The sequence below is a fragment of the Lucilia cuprina genome, chromosome 6, assembly GCF_022045245.1.
Source record: "Lucilia cuprina isolate Lc7/37 chromosome 6, ASM2204524v1, whole genome shotgun sequence".
Lineage (NCBI taxonomy): Eukaryota > Metazoa > Arthropoda > Insecta > Diptera > Calliphoridae > Lucilia > Lucilia cuprina.
In genome coordinates, this window is record NC_060954.1 from 57,439,490 (window position 1) to 57,454,737 (window position 15,248).

General features: G+C 28.1%; 1 protein-coding gene and 1 long non-coding RNA gene across 2 annotated transcripts in view; one reads left to right on the top strand and one right to left on the bottom strand.

Moving 5' to 3' along the window:
• LOC111682506 (homeobox protein cut) overlaps positions 1-15,248 on the top strand; it is an 81,103-nt gene that overhangs the window by 35,534 nt on the left and 30,321 nt on the right. The window contains exon 5 of the mRNA XM_023444475.2: positions 571-2,632. Coding sequence (XP_023300243.2) covers positions 571-2,632 — 2,062 coding nt within the window. The remainder of the gene's footprint in view (positions 1-570; positions 2,633-15,248) is intronic.
• LOC124420580 overlaps positions 1-15,248 on the bottom strand; it is a 64,604-nt gene that overhangs the window by 15,147 nt on the left and 34,209 nt on the right. The window contains exon 2 of the long non-coding RNA XR_006941280.1: positions 4,250-4,285. This is a non-coding gene — a long non-coding RNA (uncharacterized LOC124420580). The remainder of the gene's footprint in view (positions 1-4,249; positions 4,286-15,248) is intronic.

The following is a 15,248-nucleotide window of genomic DNA, read 5'->3' on the forward strand; positions in this document are numbered from 1 at the left end:
GACTATAGACTAGACTATAGACTAGACTATAGACTAGACTATAGACTAGACTATAGACTAGACTATAGACTAGACTATAGAATAGACTATAGACTAGACTATAGACTGTCGGTCTGTCCCGAACGGTCTGTTTCTTTGTATCTGCACTTCTTACACATCAAGATCCTCTGACTTCTCAGGCATGTCAACAACACTTTTCCACTAAACTATTTACAACGCAATGCGAAAACAAGCTACAAATTGTGACAAAATTTTAACAAAAAAAAAAAAAAAACAACAAAGTCAGAAATACACAATAGCCTATTGAAAAATTTTTCCTCTAGCCAAAAGACTGGTTTCAAATCTAACCTACATTTTGTGGTCTGGTTTTGTTGTTGGCTATAACAACAATAATCTTATGTTGATGTGGAAACCACTTAAAAACCACTTTCGTTTTAAATAAAATAAATATAATGAAAAACGAAAGAAAACTCTTTGGTAGACGCAAAATAATTTTCCTTTTTTTTAATAAATGCTTGGAAACCAAATGTTTAATGTTGTTTTCTTGTAATTTCTTTTTACACTTTTCAGCTCAGCTGCAGCAGCAGGAGCTACGGGCACAACAGCAGCCAACACAAATTCAATGCCATTGGCAACGAATAACAGCAGTAGCAGCAGTAATAACAGCCCCAAACAGCAACAGCATATAAACTTAGTAACAGCCAGAGATGTTCATAAACTGGATGGCATTAAGGGTAACTCCAGTACTATGATGCCAGCGGGTGGCACAAATGTGGGTTTAAGATTAAAGAAAACTTCTACCAGTTCTTCAGTGATTACATCTTTAGCTTCGGATGATATAGAAGAGGACAGGGATGTAGAGGATCGTAATAAATTGAAAGAGGAGCAGCAAATAGTTGTAACAAAGACCATAAATCCTAAAGTCTCGGCTAGAGCTTCTTCGCATCAATCACACTATTCCACAGATAAAAGTGCCTCTTCGGGCTATTATAGCTCCAATGTGTGTTCCACTTATTCGTTGGAGGAGCATATTTACAGTGAGCCCACCATTGACTTAAAGAAGTTAAGAAATCATGCAAAAGAAAGTAAAACATCAAATACGACGTCGGCAGCAGCAACAGTTACACCATCGACAGCCACTACTCTACAAACCAACAACAAGTTGCCACAACACCAGCAGCTTAGCAGTGAGACAAACAGTGTCATGCAAGCTCTGGACTATAATAGACGCTATCGTTACGCGGAAATTGATAAACCTGCCCAAAGAAATTCCCAAGAATTTAATGAAAATCTTAAGATTTTAGAATCAAGTATAGAAAATCTGGATCGTCATTTAAAATCATTTCCGGGGGGCAATTCCGCAGAGGCTTTAGTAGGCTATAGTCAAAATCCTTATAATCCCTATGCCTCTGTCAATCACAATGAAAAATTGCGACCTTCCAACTCCTATCACCAACTGCCCACCATACAGGAATCTTTCGATGCGAATAAAAAGCCTGGCTGGCCTGAAGATCGCAGTGATGACTCCTTAATGGATATAGATTTGGATTCTTTTCTCTTGGATAAAGACAAGAAATTGGGTCATAAATCTAAGGAATCCTTAAGCAACAAAGGTCTAGATAATCCCACTTTTCTAACCGACGAACAGGAAGAGAACCATTATAAATGTGCCAAATATATTAACTCTTGTCCCGAAGATGCGTATCGTGTGGAAAGTGATATACATGCACCCGCGCGCAGTTCTATATCGGGCCAATCGCTAGCGGTATCGGTGGATTTATATCCCAAACGCTATGAGGAACAATTACACTTTCAAAATACCCGCGAACTATTAGAAGATGTTAGAGACAAAATACGTCTGCTAACGCAAAGTCAAGAGGCTGAAAAGCAAAAACAACAACAGCAGCTGACAGCTGCCAGTGATCAAGACAAAGAGGAGTATATACCCAAAGAATTGCACAATATGATTAATACTTTGAAGCAAGAGTTGGAGTTGTACCTGGAGCGTATGAATCAGCACAGTGAACTGGAGATACGTCAGTTGTGTTCGGGACTGGTGAAGAACCAGCATATAGTCAAAATGAAAAATGCCTTCGAAAGAAGGCGTTCACTTAGTGAAGCACCCGATATCTACTCCACCTATGAGGCTATACAAGATGGCATAGTCATGAATGCCCAGGGTGTGCCCATCAGTATACGACAACAAATTACTTCCATAAGATGTTCAAGTGATCCGAATTTCAAAATGAAACGCAAATCCATAACCGAAGTCTTTCCCATGGCCGAGTGTTATGTGGAGTCGGTGCAAACACAAGCTCAGCCCAGCACTTCCACACCGCTGCACGAAACCACTCAATTGCAAAGAAACCTATCCTATCACAAACCCGTGCTGGAACAGTTAAACTCCCAAAATACCAGCACGAAAGGAAATACCAGTAGTGGCAGTGGCAGCGGTGGCGATAGCTCAGAGCCCAATGATAAGGACTCCATACTCGATTGGCATCGAAAGAAGCCCAGCATTTGGGAAATGTACTACGGCACCAATCGCATACAACAGTCGCTGTTGGGTGGCAAAAAGAATGGTCTTATGGTTACAACGGCCATTGCCAGTTCACCCTCCACCATGTGCTATGTAAGTTGGAAAATTTTCAATATTTTTCTTAAACATTTAATTAATTTTTTTAATTTGATTTGAAAACATGTTCTGATTCTTGTTGCACAAGTTTATGCAATAGCAGCAACTCACGGCCACTCATGGCTTTTTTAACTTAAATTTATATTGATTCTATTAACTTGTTTTAAAATATATTTCTATATTTTGGGTCTTTTAATACATATGTATGTATGTGTTATTTCATTGTATGTAAACCGAAAACTGGTGATTGTTTAAATTTAGATTTATTTAGTTACTTAGAGTTGGTTAGTTGTTAGCAGTTGAATTTTGTTTGCTATGGACCTTGCAAAATAAGGTAATTTCCTATTAGCCTAAATGACCAAAATGTATGTGTGTTTTTGTTAAGCCAATAGATTTTGTTTGAAATTTTCGTAATATATAGTTAAGAGGCAGAGTGTAAACATTTTCTAAGCTCATTTTAATTAAAACATAAAATGTAATTCTTGTATTACAAAAGCGATTGGACACAAACACTTACAGAAATAAATCATTTTAAATAATTAGATTTCAAAAATATTATGATCACAGTAAACATATTTGTAGTAAATATTTAAAAGGGCTAGTCCGTTCAGTTCTAGTTCAGTTTTAGTTCAATTCTAGTTCATTTCTAGTTCCTTTCTAATTCATTTCTAGTTCAGTTATAGTTCAGTTCAAGTTAGTTCTAGTTCCTTTCTAGTTCATTTCTAGTACATTTCTAATTCATTTCTAGTTCAGTTCAAGTTAGTTCTAGTTCAGTTTTAGTTCAGTTCTAGTTCAGTTCTGGTTCAGTTCTAGTTCAGTTCTAGTTCAGTTCTAGTTCAGTTATAGTTCAGTTCTAGTTCAGTTCTAGTTTAGTTCTACTTCAGTTCTAGTTTAGTTCTAGTTCAGTTCTAGTTCAGTTCTAGTTCAGTTCTAGTTCAGTTCTAGTTCAGTTCTAGTTCAGTTCTAGTTCAGTTCTAGTTCAGTTCTAGTTCAGTTCTAGTTCAGTTCTAGTTCAGTTCTAGTTCAGTTCTAGTTCAGTTCTAGTTCAGTTCTAGTTCAGTTCTAGTTCAGTTCTAGTTCAGTTCTAGTTCAGTTCTAGTTCAGTTCTAGTTCAGTTCTAGTTCAGTTCTAGTTCAGTTCTAGTTCAGTTCTAGTTCAGTTCTAGTTCAGTTCTAGTTCAGTTTTAGTTCAGTTCTAGTTCAGTTCTAGTTCAGATCTAAATCAGTTCTAGTTCAGTTCCAGTTCATTTCTAGTTCAGTTCTAGTTCAGTTCTAGTTAAACTCTAGTTCAGTTCTAGTTCAGCTCTGGTTTACCTTTCTAAAATCACAAGCGCAAGATTGGTTTCTTCATAATTCGGAATAATAAATGCTTATTTATTTCGATTAAACATTTTAAAATATAATACATTAACGTTTATTTAATATTAATTAAATATATGTACGCCTCAAGTAGATTTCTTTTTGAGATTATGCCGAAAAAAGGAAAATTTAAAATTTTTTTAAACAGTTGATCAAGAAAGTCTTAAGTAAACAAATTTGATTTAAATTTAACAAAGAAAAAAATTAATGCATGAAATAATATAATTAAAAAAAAAAATATTGTCCAATTATTTACCTCTAGTTGTTTGATTATTCACATTGTTGAATTTATCTGAAAGAAAGACAAACGATTTTAGTTGTTAACCTTAATATTTTAATAATTTAATTATTATTAGTTTAATTATAAATTGCTTAGTTGTTGGCCAAAAAATTTTTGTGTATGTGAGTGTTTATTTAATTTATTTTTGGCCATGTTCAATTTTAGAGTGGTACAACTGGTTTTTCAAAGAAAAAAAATTCTAAAATTATTATTGATTGGCAATAATTGGATTTTAATATTCGCAACAATTTTGCTAAAGTGACAAATTTTTAGAGAGCAATAATTAAATATATGCTAAATGGCATAATTAAACAGAGTGTAGGATTCAAATAAAAAAATTAAAAACAAATTAAATTAAATTTAAATGGCAACAGGAACAAGAACTGATCTGGAACAATCAAGATCTGAACTAGAACTGAACTAGAACTGAACTAGAACTGAACTAGAACTGAACTAGAACTGAACTAGAACTGAACTAGAACTGAACTAGAACTGAACTAGAACTGAACTAGAACTGAACTAGAACTGAACTAGAACTGAACAAGAACTGAACTAGAAATGAACTACATTTGAACTAGAACTATAGACAAGACTATAGACTAGACTGTAGACTAGACTATAGACTAGACTATAGAATAGACCATAGAATAGACTATAGACTAAACTATAGATTGGACTAGACTATAGACTACACTATAGACTAGAAATGAACTAGAACTACAAATGAACTAGAACTATAGACAAGACTATAGACTAGACTATAGACTAAACTACAGACTAGACTATAGACTAAACTACAGACTAGACTATAACCTAGACTAGAAACTACACTATGGTCTATAATCTGTAATCTGTACTGGGACTAACTTCTTATTAGAATAGTTTTCCTATAATTTGCATTAACTTTTATTGTACTTTTTTATCACATCATGTACTAATAAACTAAAATCTATAGAATATTGTTAATGAGATTTATGAAGAAAAATATCTTAAATTATTAATTATTAGATCCTAAATAGATTTAAACACAATACACAATTGCACGTAGTTTATTTAAAAACCATAAAATCAAATTAATCTCTCACATACAAACGTCTTGCAGCTTCATAACTTAAAATACATAAAACCAAGAAAATAGTTAAACAAATTTACAAATCAACCTGCTAATTAAAAATGAAACTTAATAAACAACAATTACAACAACAACAACAACTATGTCTGCAAACAATATGCATATGAACAAATTAAAATCTCTGGTAAAATAATGACAGATGACTGCAGAAAATGCATCCTCATGAGGCATATTAATGATTGGTATTATGAGCATTTAAGATGTGGTGCAAAAATTGTAAAGAAAGAGGTGGCCATCAGTAGAGTGAGAAGTAATAAAGAATAACTACACATTACCAAGTAGGGGAATGTCATCTTAATGCTAAGTAATGCATATGGTAATGTGTTATTATCTAAAAGTGGCTATTGAGGGATTTCACAACCCTAAATTAAAAAATAAGTTTTTGTTAAGATGTAAATCTATGTCTGACCAAAAATCTGGCCACCTTCATAAGATGTATTATTTCATAAGTTAAACAAGTTGGTAAACAGCTTTATTTTTCCCAGATACACAAAAACTGACATTCGTCTTTGGGGCTCATATCTATTGCGATCTTCGTAACTAAAGATGTTTTTGAAGAGTTATTGACTTCAAATTACATTATCACGAACTTTAGGTAATAATTTGTTGTTTATTATTATTGTTTTGTTTTAAACAAAAATATTGCAAAATTTTTTGTGTGTTAAAATCACACAAATCAGAAAACAAAAGCCCTAAACGGCAATTTAAAAACATAATTTTTTAAAGCTCTTAAATAATAAATAATTTGAAACTTATAGAAATAAAGAGTTTAAGGCCGTCAGAGATGGAGAGTGAAAAAATAAATTGGACAAAAGTTTAAGCAGTTCAATAGAAACCCATTTGTAGAGGAGGCTGATGGAGAATTATAGTAAATAAAAAGCTTTTCGAGCAAAAAATTCATTTTATGAAAAAATCATTTAGTATGAAAGAAAATTAAAAAACAAAGCTCTTGCTAGCTTTTTGAAACAAACAGCAATATTTGTATGAAAAAAGCTTTTAGTAGAAAGATCTTTATAAAAAATACTTTTATTATGAAAAATAACTTAAAAAAGAGCTTCAAATAGCTTTTTGAAATTTAGGAAGAAATATTTTTTAAAATCTTTTAATATGAAAGAAAACTTAAAGAAATGTTCTTCTAAAATTGTTTTTGCGACATTAGCAATATTTTTATAAAAACTGCATTTAGCAGTAAGACATTTATGAAAACTTTTAATATACATGAAAACTTAAAATAGTTTTTTTTTTTTTTTTGGACAGAAACAAAATTTTTATGAAAACAGCTTTTAGTATTAAGATTTCTATAAAAAGCTTTTAATATCACATAAAAAGCTTTATATGACAAACACAATTTTTTTAGGTTTCTAACATAAAATGAATGAAAAAAGCTTTTAGTTTGAAATTGTTTTATAATGTTTTAATATAAAAATATTAAATAAAAAAGCTTTTAGTAGGAAAGCTTTTCTGAAATTGTGTTTTTAAAGCTTTGTTAACTTCAACAAATATTTCATTTGTTTAAGAAAAAGTTTAATATGAAAGAAAACGTCAAACATTTTTTTTTGAGACGGAATCAATATTTTTATGAAAAAAGCTTTAATTTAAAAAAAAGCTTATTTTAAAAAGCTTTAAATGTTAAATATTTTTTAAAACCTTTTTTTTTGTAAAAAAAGTTTTTGTTTAAAATATTTTTCTAAATTTTTTATACATTTTTAGTAAAAAATTAACTTAAAGGTTAAAAGCTTTTTATTGAAAATTTTAATTTAAAAAAACTTTTGGTAAGAATGTTTAGATTTTTCTAAATGCTTTAAATTTGAAAGCTTTTTATAGAAAATGTTAAGTGAAAAAGCTTTTAATAATAAAAAAAAAACTTTTAAACAAGCTTGAATGCTCTTCAAAACAACTTTTTGGAGAGAAACAATACTTTTACAAGAAAAAGCTTTCGGTTAAAAAGGTTTTAGTTAACATTTTGAACTTTTTTAAGCTTTAAGTTCGAAAGCTTTTTATTGAACATTTTATGCAAAAAAGCTTTCAGTAAGAAATTTTAAAAAATTTTTTAAATGCTTTAAGTTTGAAAGCTTTTTATTTTAAAATTTTAAGTAAAAAGCTTTTAGTAAGATTTTTTATGAAAATTAAAAAAACATAAAATGCTTTTAATTAAAGAATCTTATGTTTTTTTAAATTGTGATGTGAAAAGACTTTTCACATAAAGCTTTAGGTAAATAAAGCCTTTTTTATGAAAAAGTTAAAATATGAAATTTATTTTATGAAAAGCTGTTTGAATAAAGCTTAAAAAAAAACTTCTTAAGAAAAAGCTTTTAGGAAGAATGTTCTCATAAAAAAATTCTCAAGAAAAAGCTTTTTGTGGAAAATTTTCTTATATAAAACTTTTTAAAACAGCTTTAGAAAATTCTTTTTATGAAAAAGCATTTTATTAAGGAAACTTTTGTGGAAAAAGATTTTTTGTTATAGCTTTTTTCGAAGGTGTATAATGTAACCATTTTAACTGATAACATGTGAGTTTCAAAGTTGTGATTTCTCTGTATTACATGGATTGATGGACATTGCAAGATTGCCTCAACAATTGAGACCTCCTGTCTGGTGGTGGTGGTTATTTTCTTGTCTTAATTATATTTTAGGAAAAAAAGAAAATGATTAACTAATACAAACTACAAAATGATTAAAAACAAAACCCTTTCCCCGGACCAAACACTAAAACGTAGATGTAACAGGTTATGTACATATGTTTTTCACAACAAACCCCCCTTCTTTTAAAGAAATTACATTAAACCAGTACCCACAAGAGTCATCAACAAATAAATGACATAAATCTGGTAAAATTAATTGTGATTATCATTATCTTAATCATCATCATTAACTTTAAACAATCAGGCAAACGTAAGTCAAAAGATATATGAAAACAAGCAGCCAAAAAATCAACCAACTATTTAAGCATCTACCTGTTTAGCCAGCTAAAAACTTCCGCCAACACCTTCTTCATTTTAATTTACAAAAAAAAAGCTGCTCCCTCATCATAGTCATCGTCATAATCATCATCATCTCCATCCACGTTTGGCTACAGCAAATCAATTTTAATTATTATTAAAAATATTTTACCTGTAAACATGATCAATCATGATTATGATGATGATGATGACTATGATGATGTGGGTTAGTGTTTTTATTTCTTTTTAAAAACACTCCTCCCCAAACTTCCATTTATATAAACAATAACAACAACAAATTTATCATTAAACCATTTCTTTTATTTTGTTTCTTTTACAAAGAAATATTAAACGTTAAATATTTTGTTAATTTTAGTAAAACTGAAATCTATAGAGTTAAGGGGTCACTATATGTTTAATCATTTACCATTCAATAAAACCCTTCTTTTTGAAATGCTACTTTATTGAGGGTGTGTTTGAAACGTTTACTTTTTTGGCCCACTGTTTATTGTGGGAGTTTGTTTTCATTTCGTTTTGTTTGTTTAACTAAAACTTATTTTACGCTTGAAATTTTAATTAAACATTATTTTTATAATTTCTTTTGTTTGTTTTTCTTTTTTTTTATTGTAACCTCAAACTTTAAATTTTTTGGGATATAAGCTTTTACCTTTTACCTGTAATTACTTAAAAGCTTTTTGTTAAAGAAGCTTTTAATCATAATAAATGCATGAGTTTACTTGTTTCATATTAATAAGTATTTAGTAAAAAAGCTTTAAGTGTTAAAAGAGTAAAAAGAGCTCAAAGTTTTTAATACGAAAGCTTTAATCAACAATTAATGAAAAGCTTTTATGTAGAAATATTTTTTTATCAAAAAGTTCTCATTAAGCATCATTATTTAAAGCAAAGCTAATTATTTAACAGAAAAGTTTAATCAAAAAGCTTTGTGGGTAAAGTTTTATGATATAGTATGTTTGATGAAAAAAGCTTTAAATAAAAAAGCTGGTTTTAAAGTGTTTGAGAAATTTTTTAAAAAAGCTTTGGAAATATTTTTTTTTTTTTCAAAAGTAAAAAGCTTTAACATACAATTTTCTCCACAAGCTTTTTATGTAAAAACATTAAGTAAAAAACTTTTGGATAAGAAATTTTTTTAAGAAAAGCTGTCGATAAAGCTTTAAATAAAGAAGCTATTTTTAAAGTGTTTGAGAAATTATTTAAAAAGCTTCGGAAATATATATATATATATATATATATATATATATATATATATATATATATATATATATATATATATATATATATATATATATATAATATATATATAATAATATATATATATATATATATATATATATATATTATATATATATATATATATATATATATATATATATATATATTTTTTTTTTTTTTTTTTTTTTTTGAAAAGTAAAAAGCTTTAACATAAAATTTTCTCCACAAGCTTTTTATGTAAAAACATTAAGTAAACATTGTGTTTATGCGAAAAAAAACTTTTGGATAAGAATTTTTTAAGAAAAGCTGTCGATAATAAAGCTTTTCCTTAAAAAGTTTTAGTAAATACAATTTTAAAGTTATTTTATAAAAATAAAGGTCTTTTGAAAAAAAAAAAAAGTAAAAACAATTTTAAAACCTTTTTTTAATTTTTTTCAAAAAAAGCTTTCTATTAAAAAGTTTTAATTAAGCTTTTTAAGAAAAAGTTTTTTGTAAAAAACCTTAATTAAAAACAAATTTAAAAGTTGTCAAAAAAAGATTCGTGAAAAGCTTTTAAAAGTAAAGCTTTGAGTATTAAGTTTTGTATAAAATATTCTATTTTAGAAACTTTGATTGAAAATTTGTAATTAAGCTTTTGTAAAAAGTTTTTTTGTAAAAAAGCTGTTAGTAAAAACTATTTTTAAGAATGATAATAAAGTTTCGTGAAAAGCATTTTATAAAGAAGCTTTATGTTACACAAAGTTTTTTGGAACATTGTTTGGTTGAAAAGTTTCGAATGAAAAGTTGTGCTCAAACTTTTGTAAGTAATTTTTTCGTGAAAAACCTTTTAGAAAACAGTTTTTTTTAAGAAAAGTAATAAATTTTAATAAGAAAAGGCATTTTATAAAAAAAGCTTTGTGGATTTAGTTTTATGAAAAAAAGTTTTAGTTCAAAAGCTTTGCATGAAAAAGTTATGATTAAAATTTAAATAAAAATTGTGAGTAATCTTTAGAATAAAAACTATTTTTTAAACTTTGAACTTTAATAAGAAAAGTTTCATGAAAAGCTTTTGTGTATAGTTATATGTGTAGTTGTTTTGTGGGTGTAGGTTTATAAAAGCTTTTTTTATGTTCTTGTTAGAAAGTCTTGGTGTAAACACTATTTGAAAGTTCATAAGAAAAGTAAAGATTTTTTATAAAAACTCATTTGTGAAAAGCTTTTTATAGAAAAAGTTTATAATTAAAGATTCATGCTATTAATAAGCTTTTTTAAGAAAATGTTTGTGAAAAAACTTTTAGTAAAAGCAACTATTTTTCAAAAATTTAAAAAGGTTTAATAGAAAAAATTTTTAAAGAGCTTTTAATGAAAAAACTTTTGTTAGTAAAGCATTTAATGGAGACATCTGTTGTTATTCAAGCTTTTTATGTAATAATGCTGTTTTGTGAAACATGTTGTTTTAAAAAATCCATATTTTTTTATAAATATTAAATTTTTAAAAAATTAAATTACCAAGGAATTTTCATATTTGTAAAAATGTATGTTAAAAATTTCATTGATTAATCATTATAATAATTAATTGTTTTTTAAATTATTTCCATTACACACATACACACATATTTTGATGGCATTTTAATTAACCATGAAAAAAACTATAATAAATGAGAATTTAATTTTTTCTATATAAAAAAAATGTTTTAATTGTAGAATTTTTCTTTCAAACATTTAATAAATAAAATAACCAACAAACAGACAGAATAACCACAACTTCAGAAAAAGAGATTAATTCTCACTTGTAAAATGTTTGTTAAAAAGCGTTACAAAACAATATTAGAATAATAAATAATAAACGGTTCTTGCTTAAATACAAAAATATGTTTAACAAATAAACAAGTAGTTGTTGCTATTTGTATTTAAAAGAATTTATAAAAAAAAAATTATAATAAATCATTTTATGTGGCAGCAATATAAATGCCACAAATACAATCAATTTTGACAGCAAATACGAGCAACAAACAGCAACAACAACAAAATCAATAGAATCAATATACATTTATTTGTTTGTAGAATTTCTTTTAACCGCCAACAATTTATGTAAACAAAACACTTTACAACAAACAGCAATAATATTAACAACAACAAAAACATCAAAGCAATAACAATATATCAATGCAATATCGCATGATGAGGCATTCATTATCATATATCGATTTGTAGTTGACAACAACAAAAAAAATCGGAAATGACTTTGAAAGAATGAAATCATTTGTTGTTAAACTTTACAGTAGTCTTGACTATAGATCAACAAACAATCGGAAATGACTTTGAAAGAATGAAATCATTTGTACCTAAACCTTACAGTGGTATAGATCTGTCTATTATCTGGACTATAGATCAGTCTATAGTCTGGACTATAGATCAGTCTATAGTCTGGACTATAGATCAGTCTATAGTCTGGTCTATAAATCAGTCTATAGTCTGGACTATAGATCAGTCTATAATCTGGACTATATATCAGTCTATAGTCTGGACTATATAGCAGTCTATAGTCTGGACTATATATCAGTCTATAGTCTGGACTATAGATCAGTAGCTCAGTCTATAATCTGGACTATAGATCAGTCTATAATCTGGACTATAGATCAGTCTATAATCTGTACTATAGATCAGTCTATATTCTGGATTATTGATCTGTCTATAGTCTGGACTACAGATCAATCTATAGTCTGGACTATAGATCAGTCTATAGTCTGGATTATAGATCAGTCTGTAGTCTAAACTATAGATTAGTCTGTATTCTGGACTTTAGAATAGTCAATAGTCTGGACTATAGATCAGTCAATAGTCTGGACTATAGATCAGTCAATAGTCTGGATTATAGATCAGTCAGTAGTCTGGACTATAGATAAGTCAATAGTCTGGCCTATAGATTAGTCTATAGTTTGGACTATAGATCAGGCTATAGTCTGGACTATAGATCAGTCTATAGTCTGGACTATAGATCAGTCTATAGTCTGGACTATAGATCAGTCTATAGTCTGGACTATAGATCAGTCTATAGTCTGGACTATAGATCAGTCTATAGTCTGACTTTTAGATCAGTCTATAGTCTGGACTATAGATCAGTCTATAGTTTTGACTATAGATCAGTCTATAGTCTGGACTATAGATTAGTCTATAGTTTGGACTATAGATCAGGCTATAGTCTGGACTATAGGTCAGTTTATAGTCTGGACTATAGATCAGTCTATAGTCTGGACTATAGATCAGTCTATAGTCTGGATTATAGATCAGTCTATAGTCTGGACTATAGATCAGTCTATTGTCTGGACTATAGATCAGTCTTTAGTCTGGACTATAGATCTGTCTATAGTCTGAAATAAAAATCCATCTATAGCCTGAAATAAAGATCTGTCTATAGTCAGGAATACACATCTGTCTAGAGTCTAGAGAAAAGATGAGTCTAAACTATAGATTAGTCTATAGTCTGAACTATAGCTAAGTTGTTAGTTTGGACTATAGATTAGTCTGTTATCTGGACTATATATATGTCTGTTGTCTGAACTATAGATTAGTCTAAAGCCTGGACTGTAGATTAGTGTATAGTCTGGAATATAGATTAGTCAATAGTCTTTACTTTATATTGGTCTATTATCTGTACCACAAATCAGCCTATAGTCTGGACTATAGATCTGTCTATAGTCTGGACTTTAGATCTGTTAATAGTTTGGACTAAAGGTCTGACTATAGTCAGGACTATAGATCTGTTTATAGTCTAAACTTTGGATCTGAATATAGTCTAAACTTTAAATCTGTCTATAGTCTGAACTATAGATCTACCTATAGTTTGGACTATAAATCTTTTTATAGAGGGACTATAAACAAGTCTTTATTCTGTACTTTAATCTATTCTATAGACCAAAATATTGCCTTGACTATATTGTCTTCAATCTTGCCTCGATCTGTTATGAACTGTAGTCTAATCTATAATATAAAACAGATTCTATAAATATAAACTCGCCTTTTTGGATTTCAGTTTTAAACGATATAAAATTTAGCAATCAATATGTAATCTTTCCAGATAATAAATCGTTAGATATCTAACCTTTAAAATTTGCAAATATTTTCTAATAATAAAATACAATTTTTATGATTTGTTTAAGAAGAATAAATAATATAAAAAAAACTTAATTAATAAATCATATTTAAATACTATGATTGAATCTACCATAAATTTAACACTTTAAACAGTAGTCCGTACAATGTTAACGTTTAAAATTTTATTAATATTTCAGTTAACTATAGATTTAAATATTTATGTAAGAATGTTTGTATTTAACAAATATTTATGCAAAAATATATATTTTTAACTCAAACATTAGGGAGCTTTATATTGATTGGGTCTACAGGTTTATTGTTGAGTCTTCATGTAAAGAGTTTCATTTTAAACTGATTACCAACCAGCTGGGGTGGGCAAGTTTGAGAAGTTGTTGTGGTTATGAGGTAAATCTATTACTGTTTAAGAAAAACTACTTGTTTTTAAGAAGTTACATCTGTTACTACTACTTTTTGAAGCTGTTACTACAACTACTTAATAGTAGTAAAACCTACTACTAGTATTTTTTTAATATTACTAGTAGTTTTGGTTTTATTTTAAACAAAGTATTTGCTTTACAATTTCGTTAATATTTTTATTTTATTTTTAGTTGTAGTTTTTATTTTATATATATAAATTTTATCCTTGGCCGCATTATGACCGATTTTGGTAGCTCAAGCTCACACATATAAAATAATACGAAAAAATAAAAAAATAAAGCTAAAGGCAGTGAAAAATCTACTAAAATATTTTAACACTATGTTTAAAAATAATAAAAACACTAACATTAAAAAAAAAACAAACAAAAACATAGGAAATTTGTTTAAATAATAAAAATGTTATGAAATTAAATTTTTATAACAAATATAAAAAATTTTAATGATTAATAATTTTCAAATCAATTTTTCAATTTACCTTTTAATTTTTTTCAACACTTTACTCTACACATTTAATATGTATGTTTTACATTAATTGTTTAACAATAGTTTATACAATTTCATAGAGGAGAATTTTATATCTCAAATACAAAACATTTAATTGTTTATGGTACAAAAACAAAACTCCCCCACTTAGAAAACAACAACATGTTTGATTCATGAATCTGCCAAATGCATCATAAATATTCATCTGCATATAAGTGCATACGAATGCAGTTTATACATGTGTTTATCTCAATCACGATTTGTTAAATTCAAAAACTTTTTACAAAATATGGAGTTTTCTCAATGTGGTATTGGAAAAATTATACATACATAGATATGTATATGTATATAAAGTAGCACTGTCGTCATGACAGATGAAACAAACGATCATTGAACGGCTGCATCATCATTATTATCATTACACACATTTACTTGATTTGAGTATTTTTTGTTCGTTTAAAAAAAAAACAATAGGCTAGAATATAGGTTATAGACTAGACTATGGACTAGACTAAAGACTAGACTCTAGACTCGACTATAGACTAGACCATACACTAGACTATAGACTAGGCTATAGACTAGACTATAGACTAGACTACAGACTAGACTATAGACTAGACTATAGACTAGACTACAGACTAGACTATAGACTAGACTACAGACTAGACTATAGACTAGA